Here is a 25,169-nt window from a genome sequence, read left to right on the forward strand (position 1 = left end):
GGGCTTCTTCCCTTTCCATATAAAGTTAATGATTAGTTTTTCCATCGGAAGAGTAATTATTCATTAAGTTAAAAAGACTCTGCTTCTTTTAAACTAAGTCTTAGGAACCAATAACCACTTCCAGTTGACTCCTTTTAATAATCAAAATAATCTGTGAAATACAACTTGAAAATAACAGTTTTTTACCTTGAAAAGTAAGATTCTAAGTAAACTATAAATCTGTGATGTGACCCTACCTCAGAGGCAGCCTTTACTTCTAATCCCGACAACTATCCAAGGACAGATTATCTTTTCCCTTCCGGTCTCATCAGCATCTATCTGTACTTTTTTCTTAAGCCACTTACAGCGTTCTACCTTGTATCAGTTATCTATGTACATGCCTCGTGTCCCCCAGACTGAACGCTCCTTAGAGGCAGCATCTGTGGCTGACTTATGCCTGCCTTCTCCACAGTACTTAACCCAGCACCTGGCATGCAAGTGCTCAATACATGTTTGCTTATTAATTTACCAAGAAACTTAAAAACACAAAAAAGCACGAAAGACACCTGTGTTTCCAATGATCAAGAATAACAATATTTTGACTATTAAAATTATATTAAAAATTAAAAAATTTTGAAACATTATTCCAGCCCCTACCCTCACCCAGAGCAAGCATGGTTTTAGTGGTGTATCCTTTAGCCCACTTTTCATATTTTTATATACAAATGTGCACAGGCACACAGCGTATCTATGGATACACTGTACTGTTTTGTGAGATAACACTGTTTACAAAAATAGTGCCATGCTGTCTATGTATGATGTTTTGAGATTCACCCAGGTAAATCTAACAACCGACAGTATCCCATTTATACATATGTCTATATCACATTTTATTTATCCTGGATAAAGTACAGGCAGTCCCCTGATTACAAAAGATTTCTGTTCCTAAATCTGTCTTTAAGTTTAATTTGTACGTTAAGTCGGAACAGGTATGGTTCATAGCTAATGTTAGTCAAATGTTTGTCTTAGTATATAGTGTACCTTTCTATGCATAGAAAACATTAAAGAAACACTTCCAGATACGCTAAAACATCTTTAATGTAATAACACAGTAATAATACTAATAATGTTTTGATGCACAGTGCAAAGTAGCACCTGTCTGTTACTACGAACTATTGTATGTACCTCAGATTTTTAATAGGCTTTGTGGGGGTTGGTTTGTAACTATGGGTTGTATGCAAGTCGGACATTCGTAACCCAGGGACTGCTTGTAATTCTTATTATTTCTCATACAAAAATAGAAACTGGGGAAAACAAAAAGCCGTGGCCCTAAATGTAGTCATTAAGGATCTTGTCAAGAACTGTGAAGGATGTGGAATTTCACCCTACGTACAAGCTATCAAATTAGTCGGCCACAGTTTCATGTAGTCTCCCATCTTCTGCCAGTATTCATGAAACAGTAACGAAATAACTTGTTGGCTTGTAAAACTCACTGCCTTTGAGTCAATTCCGACTCGTAGTGACCTTACAGGACACAGCAGAACTGCCCCATAGGGTTTCCAAGGTGGTAATCTTTATGGAAGCAGAACAGCCGACCTTTTGGTTAGCAGCCCAGTGCTTAACCACTGCGCCACCAGGGCTCCTTGTTAGCTTGTGAAGTAGGGTATAACCTCAGAACCTGCACAGGTCTTAACAGACCTATCTTTGAGTACTTATTTCATAGCAGGCACTATCCTAGATGCTTCCCATAGGCTAACTCTTTATGCTGCTGAGAGGTGGCGGAGCTCCTTATCTACCACTTCCTAGCTATGAGATCTCGGGCAAATTACTTAACTTCTCTGTGCCTCAGTTTCCTTAAGTATAAAGAAATGAGAATAACAGCAGTATCTGCCTCATGGGTGGTTCTGAGAATTACATAATATCTGTTAAGTCTTTAGAAAGGTAGCTGGCATATAGCTGTTTCCTTTAGGAAACGTTAGCTATAATTATTAAATCCTCATAATTAACTGTGAGGTAGGTATTATCCCCATTTTATTAAGAAAGAGTCTCTGGAAGGTTAAGCAAATTTTCCAAAGTCAAACAGTCAATAGTGCTGTCACAGTATCAAGTAGGCTGGAAATTCAGGCTGCGAATCCAAAGCCCGGGCTCTTCCAGTTTTACACCCGGATGAAATCAGGAGATGAAGTTCTAATTTTCAAGTCCTGATGCTATCTCATCGTGAAAACTTGCATCACTAGTATTTTAGCTTCTCCATTTGGAAGGTATCAGACCCAAATCTAATAAATGCTGCTGCAAAGCAATGTCCAAATCAAACCTGAAGCCCTAATGGACACATAACAACCACATTCTTTCTGAAGCAGAAAGGATATTAGTGACACAGATGGGACGTGGTCTCTCATCTGGTCTATCGGTAGGATTCCATTGCAAATCATCTCTGCCTTGGTGGAGACAAAGGATGGCATCACCAGGCCTGGGCAGTCACAGAGGCAGAGGCCAGGTTCCACATACAGAGTCTGAAAGACAAGGAAGAGGTCTGTGCAGGCATACAGAAGATGCAGGGAAAGAAGAGCAGCACATGAGTGACAAAGAACTGCAGAAAATACCCAGGAGGAACGAGCTGAGAAGGAAATAGAGACTAAGGCTGCAAAAATACCTGAAAATGCTTGGTGTGACCAGGTGTGGCAGACACAGACACTTTCTTGTTGCCCAGGATGGTGTTGATTGTTGAACTCTTACCAACGTTCGGGTACCCCACCTAGAAGAGACTCAGAAGTTAACGAAGAGTCAAACAGTACATCTATCAAAGATCCAAAGACATTAAGTAAATGGCAGCAATACTAGCACAAGCATCTGGTCACTATGGAAGCAGATGCTCTGTGTTTGCAGATAAACAGATATTTTAATAATCATAACATATAATTGGTTTTAATTTTTAACAACTTATTAGCAAGTTTCTATGTTGCTGGCTAAAAATTAGTATGGCACAATGACTTAACAAGCTACTAAGCTCTTTAATTATTCTTGGGTTCAGGGTGAGACAATATCCATTCTTCCCCCCTCCCTGCCACCTTTCCTCCCAATGTGATCAATAAATCCGAAATACTTTAACATTTCTCGGGCTTTGTTTAAATGGCTGCATGTCGTTTATCTGGAACATCCTTCTTTTCTATCACGTGCCGAAACCTCACATTATACTTCAAGGCACAACCTCCTCCAAAGAGATTTCAGAGAACTGTTAACTGGAATATTCTCAGGATGCTTTGTGTTTATATCCTGAACACATGGCATGTTATTGTTATTTGTGGGTATGTCTCATACCCTTCAAGTACTCCCCCTAATTCTGTATCCTCTTTATAGTGAACTGTGTTTAAATGTTGTCTGTTTGGTGGTGGTGGTGGGGCTTTGCTGCCACCCTCCTGATTCCCACCTGAATCAGGTTACCACATTATATACTTCTGTGAGGTGCTAGACCTCCCCCCTCTTTACACTCATCACATTTGGAATTACTCGTTCGATGTCTGCCTCCCCTGCAGGCCATAAGCTCTGTGTCTGTCTTGCCGATGATATACTGCTAGGGCCCAGCAGAATGCCTGGCATGTGCAGGTGCTCAATAAATGTTTGCAGAATGAGAAAATTAACTTAGACTTTTCAGAGTTAAGAAATTCAGAAAGTGAGGGAGACTGCCTAGCACACTCATAAATGTGAGAAAGAAATAAACTAACTTGTCCAGTAGCTGGATTTTCTGATGTATGTGGAAAAGGAATTTCTAGCAGCAATATCTACCAAATTAAGCCTTAAAATCCAGAGGAGTAAAGTAACTTTCCCTAGGTTGAGAGCGAGTAAGTTAGTTTCACTGCAGACTGGGAATTCCATGTAAGTCTGTCTGACTCCAGAGACCACTCTTCTAACCAGTACACTAGGTCAATCTCAACACAGTCACTCTGAGTAGGTTTATTGCAGGAGGTGGGGAGCTCAAAAAGAATTAGCATGAGCTATACTTGGCATGTAACTTCAGAGCTGGAAGACTTTAAACCTGCCAAGATCTCCTTTCCTCCGCTCCCTCTCAGATAGCAGATCTTTATAATAAACACCTTCTCGAACATCTTACATTTCTTTAGCTAAGGATGAAGCCATCTGGAACCATGCTGTATTCACTTGGGGGTTTGAAGCACTTTTATAGCCACCTTAGAATTAGGATACATGTCATTAGCGATATGATTGCCTTTCCCCTATTTCCTACTTAAAAACAAAAAAAAAAACCCGTTGCCAGCCAACCCGACTCACAGCGATGCTATAGTGTTTCTGGAATTAAAGCACCTGGGACCAAGATGTTGGATTCACCCATATATGGATTTAGAGAATAAGCTGGCAGGTACAAAGGATCACAGGATACCAAAAGCCTACAGAAGAAAATAGTGGGCCAGGAAGTAAGTTGTGGCTAGACTACATAGTTGATGATGAGACTATATGGGGCAGAGGAGCAGAAGCCTACAAAAGAAGGTAAGAACACTGGGTTGGAAGTCTGAAGGTAACATTAAAAGCTCCCTCATTCCAGTCTCTCTTGGTAATATGCAAGATGGGAATGCTGAATTGGAAGAAGCCTGGTGAAGATATTTAACATGAACAGGAGTGTAATCAATATAACCCTTGAGAAAGTTCATCCTTTGATTGGGCTGTGAATGTCACACTGCCTACTCCCACAATGCCACTGGGCAACAAGAGAGCAATAATGTTCCCTCTGGTGGCACAGTGGTTAAAAGCTCACCTGCTAACCAAAAGGTCGGCAATTTGAATCCACCAGCTGCTCCTTGGAAACCCTATGGGGCATTTCTACTCTGTCCTATAGGGTTGCTATGAGTCAGAATCGACTTGATGGCAATGGGTTTGGGTTTTTGGTTTATGATGCCAGAAACCCAAGTGGTCTCTGGGGTCACAGTGTAGCTGCTAAACAATGGGGAACGAAGACTGTCACCGTGGCAATAATTTTATGACATATTCTGTCTTACCAGTCCAACAGTAAGTTGTCCATCTTTCACCGTCTTCCCAGTGTGTAGCTGCTTAAAGATCTCCAGTAATTCCTGTTTCGATACTAGATGGCTAAAATTGTGTGTCTGCCTCTTCTGTGGGGTTCTCCTGTCCTGAGTATCAGAATCCACAGTACAGCTTTTCTTCCAGTCCTGGCCACGGGACTCTTCAAAGTTGCTGTCTTCTTCCGAACATGTCTGCCAGTCTTCTTCCTCCTCCTCCTGACAGTCCTCATACTCACTGTCGTCTTCATCACTGGAGGCACCTTCACTAAGTGAGGGAGAACCCCTGCCTGGGAGACGTTCAGTCTCATCGTATGGAATTCCAGCCTCATCGAAATCAGAGTTTTCAGACTCAGCTGTGTTGGTTTCTCCAGCACCTCTATTTACTTGCTTCTAATGAGATAAGAGAAATCACAAAAGTTCAGATGTGTAATAACAACTGTACTTTCCACTCTAGTGAAAACACTCCATGAGTTGAATATGTAGGGTGAAGAGAGGACAAAAAAGTTATGAAGGAGAGTGGAAAAGGTGAATACAGGGAGAAGATGGTAGGAAGCCTTTCAGTGCCAGGATTCACACCCAGCTGTCAACAGCTGTGACCTCTGGGGATGGGATGAGGGGTGGACTTTCACTCTTTATATATTTCTGTATTATTGGAATATTGTATTGTTTTTGCAATTTAAAACGAGTCTTTAAAGAAAACAAGACGAAAATTCCAGGTGAAGCTGAATTCTTTGGCAGTCCATTATTTTAGGATGAGGTGTGGAATAAAACAAAGCATTTCTCATCAACAATAAAACATTTAACATTCTCCTCTCTTCACAAAGCAGGAAGGGAACGCTTTGTCATTTGACTTAAATTTACATTTGCATTTTGCAAGTTTAAAGGAAATTGCTCATCTTTGGTAACTGCCTCTAACAAATGAAGCATCACAGAAACACAGCTTCCTGTGTGAAATGTAAGAGCAACAAAACTCAACTCCACACGTGGACACTGTTTCCCAATTAAAGAGCCCTTAGGGAAGAGAAAGGTTAAAGCCACCCACTATTCATGTGTGTGCTAATTCTTCTCAGTCTCCACCAATAGAAGTGAATAGGTTGGGATTTGGAAACAACCCAAACACTGCATTACTTCCAAACACTTCAGGGTTAGAATGAGTAAGAGGAGGACACAATGAACTCAGCCAAACAGTCACCCTCAATTTTAGGAAAGTGAACATAACACAAAACGTGAGGACAAATAGGTATGGTTTCATGATGATGCCTGGCAACTCAAAAAACACACATGGCTTATAATAGAACCATAAAATGGGAAATAATTTTTATGATAAATGACCAACGAATGTAAAGAAATCAGTGTTCCTTATGAGCTCCGCTTGCATCAGATTTTAAAATACAAAAAACGCATAAAAACAAGAATGTGAACTGAACATGCATTCATATTAGAAAAACTAAGGCTTACAAGCAGGCTCAGGAATAATGTTAAAGTTAACAAAAGGAGTTTGCAGTAGCTATGCTAAAAATAAAGAGAGAAAGGTCAATTCTCCCGGGGAACACAATGCAATTTAATAGATGGCCAGGAGAAAGCAGAGGCACTCTACTAAAAAAAAAAAAGTTACATTTTTTAAAATAAGAAAGGGTTGAACAACTGTAGAGGAAAAATTAAACCTTCAGGCAAGAAAACAAGGAAGCTTTAAAATATTTTAAAGGAAGTTCAGATGTGATACCCAAATTATAGATGTGATTATAGGTATGTCACAACCTCAGCTGATGTTTTTTCTAGAAATCACGGCGACAAGTAGAGACTCCAGGAGACCTGAGAGGAGCAAATGGTGGCTAGCTTTTCAAAAGAAAGAAAGGTATCTTCCATAAACCATACACTGTCAACCCAGAGACTGACCACGTCTATGACAAATATGAGAGCAGAAAATGTATAGTCTGCAGAGAGAGAACTAAGGGGGGCAGAGGAAGAGCCCTTAAATGTTAACTGGCTGTTTATCTATAAGTACTTCCTAAACTTAGAGATATAAAGAATGAGTTCACTGAGTTTCCAGAGCCCTATCATTTAAAGTAGTCACAGAGCAACTAGATGACCGTTAGCCAGGGAGGTGGAGGAAGGAATCCTTCAGAGGCAGAGGTCAGGGCCCACTGATTGTGGAGGGGAGGGTGTTACATAGCACCCAGCACCCAGCACCCAGACAACAGAATTTGACAAACAGAGATAAACAGAAAGAAGGACAGGAAAAAAAAAAACTGCTTCTAAGGTCTCTTCCAGTTTGAAGAGTCTATCGCTGATTTTTTTTCATAGTGAGTTATCACATTTTAAATTAGAAATTAAAATAAACTCCTGTTTTTGTAAAGTCTGGTTAAAAATACAGAAAATAACTTGATATATCTTAATTTAGAGTTACTTTTCTTTCAAAACAAAGCCGAAAGCGATTCTGATCAAGTCCTAAGAAGTTATATCCTTTTGTTCTGACTTCCCTTAAATGAAATTACAAGGTCATTATGAAATTTCCTATACCACTTCCTGTCTCAGATAAAAAAAAAAGTTAAAAATTATAGCTAATATCAGTGTCTGGCACAGCACCGGGGATGTCAGACTATTTAACAACCACAGAGGAAGTAATCTTACGACTCACTTTTCTGCAGGTTGTCCTACCAGAACACTTTAAAAAAAAAAAAGCTAATCCCCACAAGTCTCCAATTAGAAAAAACAAAACACAAAGCACAATAGTCAGAAACCAAATTCTCCTCCCGGAAACCCAGAAAGTCCCCAGGTTACCTTTGGGATGCCATTCAGCAGGATGGCTTCAGCCAAAGCTGACCAGAAAATAACCTTCACGTCTTCTTTTTCAAAGTAGGAGGCCCAGGCACTCCGCTGCTCTGCAGTCAACAAGTCTGCCTTATTTATCAAAAGAACATTCTCCTTATGGTCATCTAGTTCTTTCACATAACATTCCTAGGCAAGACAAAGATATTAGAAAGGCCTCTTCAAGCAATTAAAAATTAGGCTAATTTATTGAAGATCTCCAGCTCTGACTAAAAGTTTTTACTGCTCCCAGTTTTAAATGATTTCCTAATTCAAAGGTTTGTAATCATGGTACATTCTATTAATCCTTTCATTAAGCTTTGAAAAGGAGTTAGGTCACATACAAATACTCATAAGAAATTGGAAAGTGTAAAAAGAAATGCTTTCCTGCCTGCTGAAGTGTAACAGGTCCATCTTCCTTTAAATAGTGTACTCTCTTAATAATGCTGAATTGTTTCTTTCAAAGCAAGTTAAAAAACTGCAGAACCAGGAGATATGATAGGTAGCAGGGACTATTTTTCTGTCAAGTGAGGACAGCCGATAATAATCTCATCTTTAAATGTAAAAAGCATTTCTGAACCATAAAAGGAATACAAGACTCAGTCACTGAAATTAATTTCCAATTACAGCTCTTCATTAAAAAGCAGAGATATAAAAGCTGACCTCATCAGTCTCGCTATTAAAATTTCAGTCATTCACCAGTGGATTTAAAAATAATTTGTATTACTACTACTGTGGTCCTCAAACAGAAATATGACACTTCACATGTGTACAAAACCCACACCCAAACTCGTTGCCGTCAAGTCAATTCTGACTCACAGCAACCCTATAGGACAGAGCAGAACTGTCCCACAGGGTACACCGTGCACAGTGTTTTATTAACTCAAAGTATGTATTACATTATCTCATGGGATTCTCACACCTTAGTTATGGCTCCCTTTGGTGTTTTACTTAGTTGACTTGTAAAGCACTATGAGTAGTAGTAACTGAGGTGTGCGAAGAGAACTAAACGGGATGGATAAAAAGCGAAGTGACTAGGAACATGCTAAAACAAGTAAAAGGCTATTTCAATTGGTGTCTCTTGAAAAATGGGAAACATCGGCAAATATCTCCTAGCAATGTGGCTTCTAAACTAAGTCAGAAAATTCATGTGAGTGTTTAAGCCTCCTGCAGACAGAAACAACTGTCTGAGGAGAGCAAACATCTGTCTAAACAGTGGCATTATGCAAGCTCCCGACGCCGGGAGGAGAGCGGGGCCTAATTAAACAGAGCCAGAGAACAGGGCAGAACGCTGCCTGGAGTTACTTCTGTGAGTGATGTCGTCCTCTCACTTCTGCTCAAAGGACTTAATTGTGGATCTTGACAAACTTTACTTACCAAATCCTCACATCTAAACAGGAGTGGGTTTCGAGCATCTACTATCTGGACCACAATATCACTGAAAAACAATGTGAGATAGTAAAAGAAAGCTCAGGATCAACCACTGGACTTTCTGTAGTCAAAGTGAAAGGGGCTGACCATATACTGACAGCAGTAGTGGCAAACACTCCATGTATTACGTACTTTCCATATGTTCACTTTTTAAGGTACAATTATCCCCAGTTTATATATGGAAACTGAGACTCAGAATAGCTAAGAAACTTGCCCATCAGCTAGTAAGCGATAGATCTGGAAGTGAGTCTAGGCAGCACGGACCAGAGGCCATGCTCTTAATCTTGACCTCCTACTGCTCTACCATGGCCTAGAGGGGCTCAGATGACATTTCCTTGCTGGAACTTCTATTAAATTCTCCTGGTGAGATAAAAAGTATTCCAAACACGGCAATCCAAGGGAAGGTCTACTGAATATTCAGTCTCTAATCTATACTCTTGTTAAGACCTCAGAAGAAAACTTAACTGCTTTTTGTTTTGTTTGCTTAACAAGCTGTTTGCAGCTGCTACTATGGAAGTCTTTATCTTACTTAAACCCAGGGCTGACGAAGGAGAAAGCATACACCTAGCAAACCATCATCCGTGTTTTCAATAATGTGTTTAAATGGCAAAAATACGAAACAGTAAAATATCAGCTTAAGCTGCCATACTGATGTAGGAATGACGAGTGCAACTTCTTCCATCATATCTAAGATGTTACAATAAAATTTTCTGCAGCTGATGGCAAGCTCCTGAAATCCCCCACAAATGTGCTGGGACACAGTAGCAGCCCAGCATGGCAGGCAGAGTAAAGATTCCACTTCCCTTCCTCCAGCCTCTGGGAAGGCTAGGGAAGGTGTCAGGAGGGCCAGCTGTGACTAACACTGGAAGGAAATAAGATGCAGAAGTACTACTGCCTAACAGCAGCATCTTCCAAAAACTCACACTTGGTGAACCAGCTTTTTCTGGGGTAACACTGCAACTATGCTAAACACCAAGGAGATGCCTTAAATCAGGGCTTTTGCCAATTAAAGTGTATTTTCTTTTCAGAATAGTTAAATTTTCAGCATGATCTTGTAATTCAAAGGAACTCACAGACTTGCTAACTTTTTTTAAGTCCTCTAATTAAGTGGGCCCCAATATTTCCTTCTTTAAAGTGATATTTGCCACTTTCAACCTGTGAAGATTCAACAGTAAATGCAGAGAAAGTCTAATAATAATAAATCAAAGCCACAAGGTTCAGACATTATACCTGCCTAGCCAACATGTAGAGAGAGTTAACTTAGAAACAAACACCAGTAAGAAAAGACATTGCAAAACAGCTTGCTTGCTGCATGTGCTGAATTAGGATGCAGTGCAAAGTGCCAACTGTGTACCAGGAAGGGTTTGTGCAATACAATGGAAGTGCCTTATCTTCCTAGAATACAGCGTTCTGGCTTCAGTGCCTTGGCCGTTTCCTGCATTTCAATGACGTGTTACACATGAAATCTTTTCTGATAACTCCCATTGAAATTAAAGAAGCAGATGGCTTAGTTAGCCTGTTACCAAACAGTAGACATCTGCTATAGAGAAGACATCAATAAATATTTCTGTTAAAAGATGTGGCAGTCATCACTTCATTAATAACATTTCTATGTGACTTAGATTCACTTCCATGCAATATAAACAATATTCCTTGAATAACAAACATATTCAGTCGTAAAAGGGGGAAATATCACATAACACAAATAACGGAGTGGGTAAATACTACAATCCAACAGAAGCTGGAGCTTTCAACAAGTACATGCTCACTCTGATGAAACCAACGCCTATACAGGGGCAGAAAAAATGTGCAAAGGGCCTTCCTGTTAAACATGGAAGACTGAACACATAGGTTACCTCTGCTCCTTCTTAAAACCTACTAAAATGAAAGTAAAGGCTGAAACCCATTAGGACAAAGAGAAAGGGAAAACAGCAGCAAATAAGAAATGTGAACCCACTTTTGAAAGATGGAAATCAGATGGAAGACTCAGCAGAATCAAGAAGCTGAATACCAAGTATTTGCAGAGGGGGATACCAAGAGAAGCAAGCCCATTCATACCCCAGAATGAGCCAGAAGACTCAGGATTAGGAGTATCAGACAGCTCTGAAGGCAAGGGTGAGGCATGGGACTCAAGTAAGGGGTATTTGGGGGGAAAGTCTGAGTAGAGAATGCTGATCCAACAATAACACTCTTCTAACAATCAGAGATTCTCATTAGAATTACATGCGGGAAACAGACAAAATCTCCCATTCTCAATCTGTCCAAATCACTCTCTTCCTCTCAAAGTCCAATTTAAAAAAAAAAAAAAAAACGCCCCTTGATTCCCCTCAGTCCTTATCACACTGCTCCTTCCTCTGCCATGACATGCGGCACGCTGCCTTTCTACTCCCAACCCAGCAGGAATCATCCTCTGCTATGCACTGTACCAGACATCGAGTTCCCCGACCGCGAGGACTGCACCTCGCGCATCCGTGTGCCTCTGGTACCAGCGCTGTGCGTGGCCCTGAGCTGAACTCCGTGAAAATCTGCTGAACTGAACGTTGCTATCCGCCTTGCCCGTAACTTACGTGCTCTTGGCAGGTAGGAACTTCCCTTTTTCATACCAATTTCCCACATTACCAGTGAGAACTCAATATACATTTGATGAAATAAGTATATGTGCTTCAGAACTCATCCTACAGAAAATGTTCACCGTTTTCACACACTTATCAATGACTGTCTAATTACAAAAAAAAACTACATTTAAAAAAGAAATTGTAGTTTGCTGTTGAGTCAGTTCTAACTCACAGCATCCCTAAGGACAGAGCAGAGCTGCCCCATAGGATTTCCTAGGCTGTAATTTTTATGGAAGCATATTGCCAGGTCTTTTCTCCTGCAGCACTGCTGGTGGGTTTGAACTGCTGACCTTACGGTTAGCAGCTGAGTGCTTTACCATTGTGACACCAGGGCTCCTAAAAAAGAAATACAGTACTATATTTGGTTCTATAATAATTCTCAATGGCCTTTTGCACAGCTCAATTATTCCCCCAAAACGTGGGCCTATAAGCATATATTAACACCCAAATATAATATAACATAACTACAATGTTCTCACGACACAAAAAGAAAATGTTAACATACCTTCTCTCAATGACCCTCCAGAGCTGGCGCCAAAAGTCCAAATTTCTTTCAAACGGAGTCAGTATGAGCTTCTGTTCCTCTTCCAGCCTGGCTTTAGAATGGAAAGTTTATACCTTTACCAGATTATAACAGAAGGTTTCAAACAGGACAAATGCTCACATTCATTGCATTAAAAAGTACACGAATATTAACTGACAAGTTATTTTTATATACCTTCTGGTGAGTTAACATGAAAATAAAATTTATTTCATACCACAATACACCAAATTCATTCAAACTTTCTCCTAAGCTACTGAAGCCCTGGAGTTTATCTGTCACACAAAGTCCCATTTCTCTCCCACACTTCTCCCCAGAAGAACCGTCAGGAGAGCAGTGACCAACTCCAGGATGCGAGGAGCCGGAGAAGGGAATGAAAGGAAAAAGGCCAGAACTGAAGAGAGTAACCAACTCGCCGCCTCTGTGCAAGTATGCACATGCACCCACAAGCCAATCTGCACTTATAAAAAGCTACCATTTCCCTTTTAAAAGAACACAGATTTCAAAACGCAGATGGCAAACACACTGAAATGCCCGCGCACAGGATTTCAAGGCAAATCGTCATATAGTTCAACACTCACCGGACAAGCTGGCGCCTCCATTCCAGAAAGTTCTCTCTCTCTGCCTGTTTGAGTTCTTCGGGACTAGTTTGTTTGTCCCAGTTTGGTCTGAAACGATAGTAGAGGGGAAAAAATTCCACATATGGGTTACCAAAATAAAACAGGGGATTCATATTTAACACTGGCAGCTGAGGAGATGAAGCAGGCAAAAAGGAAACACCAACTTAAAAATTTTATACTCAGCGGCCTTGTTATGCTTGTAATATTCTAAATTCTTCTACGGCTCACCTCCTTGGTATGCACAAGAACTCTTTGTTTTCTTCCTGGAGTTTCTTAATTCTCTGGCTCTCCTCAAAAGACAGCAGTCCAGTCCTAGCCTCACGAGGCACGAACTTAATATTAAGCTTTTCTGTTTGTAGGAAAAAAAAAAAGGCAAGATTACTTAAGAGGCAAAACAGATACCGAATGTTGGTCATTTTGATAAACTTGAAAAACTAAGTATAAGAGCCTAAAACAGTATTTAAGCTCTCCTGATTTAGATTCTTCTCATTTTGCATAAATTATAATTTGCAAATGAAGTTTTCCATCCTCTCGTTCCCCTCACCACCCCTCCCCTCCGAAAAAGGAGAAAAGAAAGAATTCTAGTTCCCTCCCTTGAGCTTATTATCCAAGCGGGCGGCCTTCCACGTCTTTTTGCTAACAGTCATGTTCACATACAGTGAAACCTGTGAGAGCGGGAACTTGACGGGACTGCCCTGTTTTTCTCGGTCTTGCAAGTTTCCGCCTTTGATGGGGTGCGGTCTTACCACTTTTCTATGGGTTGTTTTAGTGTAAAACATTTGCGTTTTCTTCTCTGACAGGCTGCCTTACACAGGTTCCGGCTTTTGCAGGTTTTATGGTATATGGATTAGTGAGATTTTTTCTAATGCAAACGATACCATTCTAGAAGCACCATTGTGCAACTTGGTCTTTTTATTTGGTAAAAGGTCTTGGAGATCCTTCACATCAGTCCACAGAGATCTACCTCATTCTCATTCTTTTTAACTGCAGCGTATCATCTCACTGTGCGTCTATAACGCAGTTAAATTCGCCATTTTCCATCTTTTGAACATGTAGGTTGTTTTCAAGCTTTTCTGTGTAAAACCGTGCTGTATGCACGATTCTGGTGTACGTTCCTGAGCACACGGGTGTCCCTCCGGGGCAAAAACAGCAGGAGCATCTGGGAACTTGTTAGAAATGCAAATTCCCAGGCTCCATCTCAGAGTTACTGAATCAGAATCTCTGCAGGAGGGATGCAGCAGTCCACATATTAACACATTCTCCAGGTAATTCTCAAGCTCACTCAAGTCTGAGAACCACTGCTCTAGGGTAGATACTGCGAAGGGGAAATGCTGGGTTCACAGGATATGCCCTTTACGTTTTTAATAGCTACTGCCACACCACGTGTTGTATTTTCAACCTCTCCCTCTGTACTGGCTCTCACCCTAACCAACGAACATGTTAATACTAACCCTGATCCTCCTCCTGTCTACACACACCTTCTACCAAACCTATGAACATGCTAATACTAACCTTGATCCTCCTTCAGTGTACACACACACACACCCCTTCTCCCAAACCTCTGAAAATGCTAATACTAACCTTGATCCTCCTTCTGTGTACACACACACACACACACACACACACCCCTTCTCTCTCTTGCCCTGCTACACTCACATATCTCAAAAGACACAACATGCCCACCGACTCGATGTCCTCACCTCCCTCTCCCTATTTAACTTCCTACAATCGTGGCTCCACCAGTCTACTAAACCTGCTCTGGCAGATTACTGACGTCTTCTAAACAGCATTATTGAGACATAAACTATATACCGTACAATTCGCCCAATTAAAGCATAGAATTCACTGGTTTTCAGTATACTCACAAAGTTGTGCAGCCATCACCACAAGCAACTTTAAAACATATCATTACTCCAAAAAGAAGTCTCATACCCATTAGCAGTCACTACCTGTTCCTCTCCCCTACTCGAAAGGCTGGAGGTTCAAATCCACCCAGTGGCACCTTGGAAGAAAGGCCTGGTAATCTACTTCTGAAAAATCAGCTACTGAAAAACCTGTGGCGCCCAGTTCTATCTGACACGCACAGGGTTGCCTTTAGTCAGAACCGATTCCACAGCAACTGGTTCACCCTTGTACCTTAAGCACCAGTGAGGCCAAACTTCCAGGCATTCTCTGAACAAGGCTGCTGCTTCTTGACATCTGGGGTTAGGTCCTCTGCTGGCCTATTTGTCGTGTCCTGTACAAGCTTACTTGCCCTTCCAACCTCTACTTATCTTTTAAAACTCAGTCCCAGAGTGGTAGCCTCTGTGAAGTCTTTCCTAACTGGTCCTAGTCTTTCTTTACACAGAAATGAATGCTAACTCCATCCTTTATGACCCCATTGTACGCTACAGATTTCTTTCATGGCACCTAAAACAAAATATTATAGAAACTGTCTTATTCATCACCATACTTCTAATATCCAATCCAATGTTCAAGAGTGAAGTCTTTGGGTGACGCAAACGGCTAACCCGTTCAGCTACTAACTAAAAGGTTGGAGATTCGAGTCCACCCAGAGACACCTTGGAAGAAAAGTCTGGCAACCCACTTCTGAAAAATCAGCCAATGAAAACCCTATGGAGCATAGTTTTACTCTGACACACATGGGGTCGCCACGAGTTAGAATCAACTTGACAGTAACTGGGTTTTTGCCTGAGATTAGTTGGTGTTCAATGAAAACATTTTGAACAAATGAATGCTTTGCTAAATAATGTAATAAACATTTATAACAATGACAAGAACAGTATAATAATAATAATAGCCTATAATGCTATCTGTGTGCCAGGTACTGTTTAAAGAGCTTAGAAGACAAATACAAAAAGACAACGGACAGCAGTGACTAAAGCAAATTATATGCATAGAAAAATCCCCGTAATATGTTGATTTAAACCCTCTGCCATCGAGTCGATTCCAACTCAGTGATCCTATAGGACAGAGTAGAACTGCTCCACAGGGTTTCCAAACAGCGGCTGGTGGATTCGAACTGCTGACCTTTTGGTTTGCAGCCAAGCTCTTAACCACTGTACTACCAGGGCTCCAATATGTTGATTAGTGCTTCAAATATAATCCTGATCGCCTAAGTAACAGTAGGTAGCTCAGGAGTCTGTCTTTAACAATGGTATAAGGAAACATTTTCTGGAGAATGCTGGTACTGTCCATCATAATACTGACCAATCTTTTTTCGATGATGGAGTGAGTTTCTTGAACTTGATATGATGCAGTAATAATCTGAAGTGCTTCTGGAGGTTAATTTTAAAACTATGACTGGACCTTCCCGTACTGCTTCTAGGACAATTGTCTTTGGGTTAATGACAAGCCATTTATGAGTTCAGTAGGGTCCTCAAAACACTTCCAAGTAGACTTGTTTGTTATCTATTCAGCAAAGATGGAAATGTATATGCACTCAGCAGCAGACAACTTACCAGCCACAAACTCTGTTCCTGCAAGTTCTGCAGTTGCAAGGAAGTCATCAAGGGAGCTTTGTTCAGTCACTGATTGAAGATTAAGACGACCCCAATCATAGCCATCACTGAGTTCAGCTGTGTGCACCTATGAATTAAACGCAAGTAATAAATACAGCTGCTCTCTTTCGCTCTTGACACCCAACAAGCTACAAACTTCCATGTAACTATTAAATGATAAGGTGATGTCAGCCTTTTAGAGTCTGTACTAATAAAAGTAGATGAGCACTTGCTTACCTCATGCTAGGTAAGCAAGTTCATTACCTCGTTAATTCATTATCTCATTTCACTTTCAAATTCTTTTGAAGTGAATTTTATTATATCTCTTTTTACTAATGAGAAAATTGAGGCTTAAATAGATAAAATAACTTGTCTATAGTCACAAACTAATAAGTGATAGAGGTAGAATTTGAATCCAGACTGCCTGACTACCAAGAGTCAGCATTAGTTAAAGTTTTTGGATGGAGACCCACAGTAAGCATACAGTTTACACAATGATAGAAACATTAGTGTACCACTTGTAGAGTAAAAAGGAGGAAAAAAAAAAAGAATCCTGAAACAAAACTTACCTTATTACATGTAATACACTGTTTTTTGCCTTTTTTTCTTTTAATTTTATCCTGTTGGATTAAAAAATGCTAGTTGCTATCTACAAATTGATTTTCCAGATACAATCCACAGCTTGATAAACACCACCCTAATCTATATGCTTACTACAGATATAAACAACCCCCACCAAGCACATGAAAAAACTGTAGATCAAAAAGTTAGTGGATCACAGAATCAGCAAAAACCAGAATAAGGAATGGAATGCATATTCAGTCTTCCTGGTACCTCCTAAAGGCTATGTTAATAACAGGTTACTTCAGAATCAATTAAAATGACCAGTAATCTAATACCCAGAGTAACTCTGACCTGATGAATATTGATGACCCCGTACGCTGCTACTCTGCAGATGATATGACAGCAAGACATGCACAATTATATACACATGTGTAGTTAGCACCAGGGATATCTGGGCTTCAGCACAGGATCCTACTGAGAACACAGTGAGTTCTCACCCACCTGGGGGAATGAAGGGGAAAAATAACCACTGGAATCACAAGTCCAAGTCAAACCACTCATTTTTCAAGGATCCTACAACTATGACCTTTCACAGGCCAAGGGAAAATGAACTGGTCCAGCCACATTTCTATACATGAAGGATTCATCATTGAGCCAAACCACTACGGGAATAATAAGGGTAAAGCAGGGAATCTTGAGTTATCTTGTATTTCTGGCACCAACCAGTTGCTGTTGGAAGGTCAATTCTTTGAGCAAATTAATACGAAAGATAATTTTGTCTCTTTGCTGCTCAGAAACTTCTAGGAGCGCCCATGGCCTACAAGGCAGAGACCAAAAGTACCACCTCGGCAATCAAGCCTCTTCATGATCTCACCCCAGCCCTTCCACGCCTCTACCTGTGCTCTGTGCCTTGCTGGAACGCGCATCTGCTTCTATATGGCAGAAACCCCTACCTATCCTTCGATACCCAGCTTGGCGTCACCTCCTCTGGAAAACTTCCCGGTGATCTCTGACCCCAAACTTCGCAGCTCGGGATCTCGTAACTAGACAAAAAGGATAAGAAACAAGACAGGGACTGTCTTACCCAGGAGTCGGTGTGACGCTGGCTACGGCTCTGCAGATTCTTACGGCGGATAAGGGTCCGGCCGAGGGACCCACCACCCGTCGCTTTCCTCCGGCCCATAACAACAGAGCACTCGGACAAGCCTTCTCTGACGAGCGCGTGCGTCTTCCGTAATCCAGCGCCGGATTCCCGGAAGTGATGTACAAACGAGCCTAAGTAGTGAAGGACCGAAGTGGAGAGAGGAAAACGAAATAACTTGCCCCAAATCCCACTTTATGTACTCAGGTTTTGACAGTATTATATAATATAAATGTAAAAATGGTTCTGGGGGCTTAATTTACTATAAACGTCCCTACAAATGTCTCAAATTTGGATACAGTACTCGAGTCAAAGAATGGTATCGTCCAGATTTGTGCCCTGATCTTTAATTTCCGGCGAGGAACTGAGACACCCAGAATAAAATGGCCGCACATTTTCACGGTACTAGCCACGCCTCCCGGAGCCCTGGTTGTACAGTGGTTAAGAGCTGGGCTGGTAACCGGAAGGATGGCACTTCGAATCTACCAGCCGCTCCTTGGAAACCCTAGGGGCAGTTCTACCCCGTCCTGTAGGGTCGCTATGTGTCGGAATCAACTGGACGGCAACGGGTTTGGTTTTTGGTTTGAACCACGCCTCCCGCCTCTTTTCGCCCGAAGGAGGTAGAGACTCCTGCGAACGGTGTTTTGAGATGCGAGGTGGGCAGAACTTCCTGGTTTTCCATGCAGTTGGAGCCCAAAGGTGTGGTCTTGCTGCGGTGAAGCCCAGCAACTAAATAGCTTTTTGTTTACCTAGTTTTCCCAACTGCGATCTGGGGAGAAAAGTTGGGAATTGGGAGGATGAATATTTCCAGAGCTTGGAAAGGTTGCAAGGAACGCCAGCCAACAGAATCTGATTTCTGCTTGGTTTCAAATAAAAAAAAATGTTTAAGAATTCTGGATAAAAGTGTATTAAACCAACTACTCTGACTGGGATCACAACAGAGGATCCCGGACAGTGTGAGAGAAAAATTGTAGAACCAAAAATCAAATTCACAAAAAACGAGACTTACTGGTTTGACGGAGACTGGAGGAACCCCTGAGACTATGGCTCTAAGACACCCTTCTGAACTGAAGCCATTGCCAGGGACCACCTTTCAGCCAAACCATAGACAAACCCATAAAATAAACAATAACACCCCAGAGGATCACATTCCTTAGAACAATCTATTATGCGAGATCAAAAGGGCAACAATTGCCCAAAAGCAAAGATGAGAAGGCAGTGGAAAATCAGGACAAAAGAATACCAGGGAACCCAGGGCAGAAATGGGGGAGAGTGCTGGCACTTTGTGGGGAATGAAACCAAGGCAACGAACCACTTTATGTACAAACTATCGAATGCAAAACTGATTTGCTCTGTGAACTTATACCCAATGCAATAAAAATTTAAAAAAAAGAATTAAATGGGGCCTGATTACCACAACTGACGGTTTTAATCAGGGCCACATTAGATGGACCTTGATAGAATGGGAGAAGAATGTGGAACAGAACCTCAAATTCCTTAAATAAAAAAAAAAAGCAAAAACAAAAAATCCCCAGAGCTACTGGACTGGTTAAGACTGGAGGACTTCCTGAGATTACTGCCCTGAGATTATCTCTTCAAACCTTGAACCAAAGCTAACCCCTGAGGTCACCTTGTAGCTAAATAACAAATTCCTCAAAAAATAGTATCACCCATAAGTACTATGCTCCTCTAAAAAAATCACCTGCCTGAGACCAAATGGTCAATGATTACTTTAAAACAAAGATGAGAATGTGAGGAGACAGGGAAACTAGATTACTGGAAACAGAACAACCAGAAGGGAAATAATGAGGATGTTCATGTATTGTGAAGAGTATAACAATGTCACTGAACAACTTGTGTAGAAATTGTTGAATGGGTACCTAAACTGCTGTGTAAACCTTCACTGAAAACACAATAAAATATTATTTCAAAAAAAAGTATATTATTATTTTCCTACAGTTAAGCTACAGTGAAACAGCTGATTCCACTCTTAGCAGTCTGGGCTTTTGTGCCTCACTTTAGATTTCCCCTATAATGGGGCTATGAAAAGTTGGTTTAGAGTTGTGTGCATGCTGGGCATTTTACCTACATTTTCATTAATCTGGAGAACCACCTCACTGTTTTGATGGCTAGATAGATGAAGCAAATTGTCCAAGTCATAGAGCTAGTATGTTGGGTGCTAGGATTCAAACCCAAGTCTCATCACTATCCTATACATCCCTGGGGGAGGGAGGGAAGCAGTGAGAGGGGGATTCAGGTTGTTGGCATGTATTTTAGAAATCAGAGGATCAAAAAGCTATCTATCCCAGTGCTTCTTAAACTTGAATGTGCATATGAAGACTCCGGGGAGCTTATTAAAATGTAGATTCTGAATCAGAAGGTCTGGGATGGGGCCTGGGGCTCTGTATTTCTAACAAGTTTCCAGGTAATGCCCACACTGATGGTCTATGGGCCATACTTTGAGTAGCAAGAGTAGTCTGCTTCTCTCTGGTGCAAACGAAGACATTGAAGTGGATGGCTGGTTAAAGATCAGTCACAGCAAGTCAGGGGTAGACACAGCAGAGACCTTACCACTCACCTACCTCTGGATCCCCTGCCAAGCCTTCTGTGTGCTACACCTCACTGCTGACTCATCCTGAATTGGATTGAGCTTTGGGAATCAACCAAGGGATTGCTGACAAGCCATGTAGTAGTCGGCGAGGTTTTGGGAAGAGTGAGTGCTCTTTGGGAAGAGGCTTCAGTTGGCGACGGGTTTGGGAATGCATCAGATGGTTTTCCCAATTTAGAAACAGTATATCTTAAAAAACCAAAACAAAACCAAAAAAAAAAAAAAAACTGAACATAATTCCCAGAAGTGAGATATGGAGAAGACCTATTGAATAGAATTAGCTGAGAGCTCCTGGCATTCTCTCCAGAGCTGAGTGGTTAAAGAAAAAATTAACTCAAAAAGTAAGATTAAAAAGATTCATCATCATCCTATAGCATAGCAAAATCTATCTCCTTAAGTCCTCTCTGAAACAATGAATACTAGATTGCCAGCTCCTTAAGGGTGGGGACATGTGCACCTCCTCCAACCCTTTGTGTGGAGAATCCAGTTCAATTAATATTTGTGATTAAAAAACCATTAGTCTGCCAGTTCCTCTGCATAACTTAGCTCAAGATGTGCCAAGCCCACACGTCCAGGAAGAAGTTCAATAGCAAGAGGCAAAATAAGATACAGGCTTGCAGAATACCCTCTCGACCTTCAATGAGAACATCTATAGGACAGCGCAGAACTGCCCAATAGGGTTTCCACCTGCCCCTGCAGGTTGCAGGTGGAATTAAGGTTGCTAACCACGTGACCTTAAAATAGGGAGATTATCTTGGACTGTCCAGGTGGGCCCAGTGTAATCACAAATGTCCTTAAAAGTGGAAGAGGGAGGCAGAAGAGAGGGTCAGAGTGATGTAATGTGAGAAGGACTCACTCCGCTATTGCTGGCATTTAAGGAGGAAGGGGGCCACAAGTCAAAGAATGTGGGTGGCCTCTCCAATCTGGAAAAGGCAAGGAAACAGATTTTCCCCTACAGCTTCCAGAAAGGAACTCATCCCTGAAGACATCTTGATTTTTAGGCCAGTGAGACCCATGTTGACCTTCGGCATACAGGATTATAAACCTGTGTTGACTTAACCACTAAATTTGTGGTTAATTGTGTAATTTATTATAGCAGCCAAAGCAAACTAATACATCTCCCACTGGGCCATCTTTTCACTTATCCTGACTCAGTTCCCTCTTCCACTGTCCTCAATGAGTACTCTAGATCCTCTTCCCAAAGTCATCTGCTCCCCATCAGAGCCAAGCAGATAGCCTGGAACTTCCTTAAGAAAACTGAGGCAGTTAAATCAACATTAACTTGTTACCCAACAACCAACCTACAAATATAGCCACAGCCACACCCATTGTCTCCTCTTTCCTCCAGGCTCAAAAGACTCTTTTTTTTTAACCTATCCCTCTCAAATCCATTTTCCACACTGTTGTTGTTAGCTGCCATAGAGTCAGCTCTGACTCATGATAACTCAGGTTACAACAAAACAAAATGTTGCTCCGTCCTGTGCCATCTTCACAATTGTTGGTATGCTTGAGTCTATTATTGTGATCACTGTGTATTTTGAGTATCTTCCAACATAGGGGGCTCTTCTTCCAGCACTATATTGGAAAATATTCTGTTGTGATCCATAGGGTTTTCATTGGCTAATTTTTAGAAGTAGTTTGCCAGGCTTTCCTCCTAGTCTGTCTTAGTCTGGACACTCGGCTGAAACTTGTTCCCCATGGGTGACCCTGCTGGTATTTGAAATACCAGTGGCATAAATTCCAGCATCATAGCAATAGGCAAGCCACCACAATGTGACAAACTGACAGACAGGTGGTAAGTGGTCCACACTGTTACCAAATCACAAATCTGACCTCGTTCCTCTTCTCATCATAATCCTTCAGCGGCTTTCCACAAACCACAGGGTACAGTCCCAACTCCTCAGTATAACACCCAAGATTCAGGTTTGGCACATACCTACCTCTTCAGCCTCATTCTTCACCTGCCCTGGCCTCATTATTTATGCTCCAGCAATAGGAATTGCCTGTAGTTCTCCCCATGCTCATGAAACTGTGTCTTGTCTTCCTACCATGCTTATGTGGTTCCATCTGGCTAGAATGACCTCCTCCTGCCACTTCCCCTGGCTGATTCCTGATCTTTTTTTTTTTTTTTTAATTGTTCTGCTTTAAGTGAAAGTTTACAATTCAAGTTACTCTCTCATACAAAAATTTATACATACAGTGTTATGTGACCCTAATTGCTCTCCCTATACTGTGACAGCACATTCCTCCTTTCCACCCCAGGTTTCCCGTGTCCATTCAACCAGCTGCTGACTCTCTCTGACTTCTCATCTCACCTCTGGACAGGAGCTGCCCATTTAGTCTCATGTATCTACTTGAGCTAAGAAGCACGCTCTTCACGAGTATCATTTTATCTCCCATAGTCCAGTCTAATCTTTTCTGCAGAGTTGGCCTTGGGAATGGTTTTAGTTTTGGGCTAATAGAGAGTCTGGGGGGCCATGTCTTCTGGGGCCACTCTAGTCTCAATCAAACCATTAAGTCTGGTCTTTTTACTAAAATTTGAGTTCTGCACCCCACTTTCTCCTGCTCCATCCGGGACTCTCTGTTGTGTTCCCTGTCAGGGCGATCATTGGTGAAAGCTGGGCACCATCTAGTTCTTCTGGTCTCAGGCTGATGGAGTTTCTGGTTTATAAGTCCCTTTTGATTCCTGATCAATTTTAAACAGTCAGCTCAGGTACCATCTTCAAGAAACTATCCTGGGCCTTCCTAACTTCTCCATGCTCCCTTGTGTGTATCTCCCCCTCTACACTTGCCTTGTTGTAATATAATTGTCTTTAAGTCTCTGCCTTCCCCACTATACTGTGAGCTTCTTGAGAGTGGGCATTGTATTTAGTTCATCTTTGGGTCCCAAGCCACAAAGTCAGTGGACAATAAATGCTTGTGGAATGAGTATTATTTTCACAGCAATCTTAGAAGCCCAGTCCGTCAGAACTGCAAGAGCCCTTCAAGGTAATCTGGCCAAACACTCCCTTCCCTGGTTTTCCAGATAAGGAAACTGAGACCTTGAGAGAAGATGGGCCTGTGCATGGCCATAGAGTGATTTAATGGCCAAGCCAGGACCAGGACCCATATGGCCTGAATTTCAGTCTGGGATACTTTCTTTCTGCTAAAGATAAAGCCGGAGGATTCTGAACATATACATTTGTAGAGCCCACGTTTTCACCTGGGAAGATCGCTTCTTCAAATTACCACCTCTGCTCCCCCTCTACGAAGGGCTATGTCTTGGGGGCTCATGGGTTGATCTGGTGAACTGGGTAGGAGTAGCCTTCCTCAGCCAAGAATACGTCTCCCCGTGGACTGACTCAGCTGCCCCTCATTAGGCTCACTAAAGAAAATTCCATTTGCCACCTAAGACGCCGCCGTCAAGGATGACTGTCACAGGAGTGCCCACGGTGAGACTTTGGTCTCCTTAAGATAAGATCATGCTCAGGTCCATGACAGCCTCATGGCCTGTCTGAGTTCCTATGCTCTGCAGGGTAGCGTTTGAACTGTCTGGGACCTGGAGTTCACACTTCAAAAACAATGGGAGTTGTAACAGTTCCTATATCTCAGGAAATAGTATAAAAACTACAAATGAAATTACATGTGTGTAGTAAATACTAGGCATTAGTGAGCTGAAATGGACTGGTATTGGCCATTTTGAATCGGACGATCATATGGTCTGCTATGTTGGGAATGACAACTTGAAGAGGAATGGCGTTGCATTCATAGTCAAAAAGAACATTTCAAGATCTATCCTAAAGTATAATGCTGTCAGTGATAGGATAATATCCATACACCTACAAGGAAGGCCAGTTAATACGACTATTATTCAGATTCACACACCAACCACTAAGGCCAAAGACGAAGAAACAGAAGATTTTTACCAGCTTCTGCAGTCTGAAATTGATCAAACATGCAATCGGGATGCATTGATAATTACTGGTGATTGGAATGCAGAAGTTGGAAACAAAGACGAAGGATTGGTAGTTGGAAAATGTGGCCTTGGAGATAGAAACAATGCTGAGGATTGCATGATAGAATTTTGCAAGACCAACTACTTCTTCATTGCAAATACCTTTTTTCACCAACATAAACAGTGACTATACACGTGGACCTCGCCAGATGGAATACACAGGAATCAGATTGACTACATCTGTGGAAGCAGACGATGGAGAAGCTCAATATTATCAGTTAAAACAAGACCAGGGGCTGACTGAGGAACAGACCATCAATTGCTCACATGCAAGTTCAAGTTGAAACTGAAGAAAATTAGAACAAGTCCATGAGAGCTAAAGTACGACCTTGAGTATA

At 41.5% G+C, this 25,169-nt stretch overlaps 1 protein-coding gene across 5 annotated transcripts in view; it reads right to left on the reverse strand.

The window, feature by feature from the left end:
* LSG1 (large 60S subunit nuclear export GTPase 1) overlaps positions 1-18,316 on the reverse strand; it is a 31,509-nt gene extending 13,193 nt beyond the window's left edge. For 3 of the 5 annotated variants that reach the window (XR_002823605.1, XM_023728720.1, XM_023728721.1), the window contains exons 1-10: positions 18,173-18,315; positions 16,486-16,612; positions 13,253-13,373; positions 12,986-13,072; positions 12,369-12,455; positions 9,195-9,255; positions 7,791-7,967; positions 4,986-5,399; positions 2,633-2,734; positions 2,349-2,492 (exon numbers count right to left, since the gene is read on the reverse strand). Coding sequence is in view for 4 of the 5 variants with exons in the window: in XM_023728720.1 (XP_023584488.1) it covers positions 2,349-2,492; positions 2,633-2,734; positions 4,986-5,399; positions 7,791-7,967; positions 9,195-9,255; positions 12,369-12,455; positions 12,986-13,072; positions 13,253-13,373; positions 16,486-16,612; positions 18,173-18,271 (1,419 nt within the window). In the remaining variant the exon portion in view is untranslated. Of the gene's footprint in view, positions 1-2,348; positions 2,493-2,632; positions 2,735-4,985; positions 5,400-7,790; positions 7,968-9,194; positions 9,256-12,368; positions 12,460-12,985; positions 13,073-13,252; positions 13,374-16,485; positions 16,613-18,172 lie in introns of all 5 variants that reach the window. The other 2 variants (XM_023728718.1, XM_023728719.1) reach the window with 2 other exon arrangements.
* Between the last annotated feature and the right edge of the window lie 6,853 nt (positions 18,317-25,169).

Source organism: Trichechus manatus, unplaced genomic scaffold, assembly GCF_000243295.1.
Source record: "Trichechus manatus latirostris isolate Lorelei unplaced genomic scaffold, TriManLat1.0 scaffold00026, whole genome shotgun sequence".
Classification (NCBI taxonomy): Eukaryota; Metazoa; Chordata; class Mammalia; order Sirenia; family Trichechidae; genus Trichechus; species Trichechus manatus.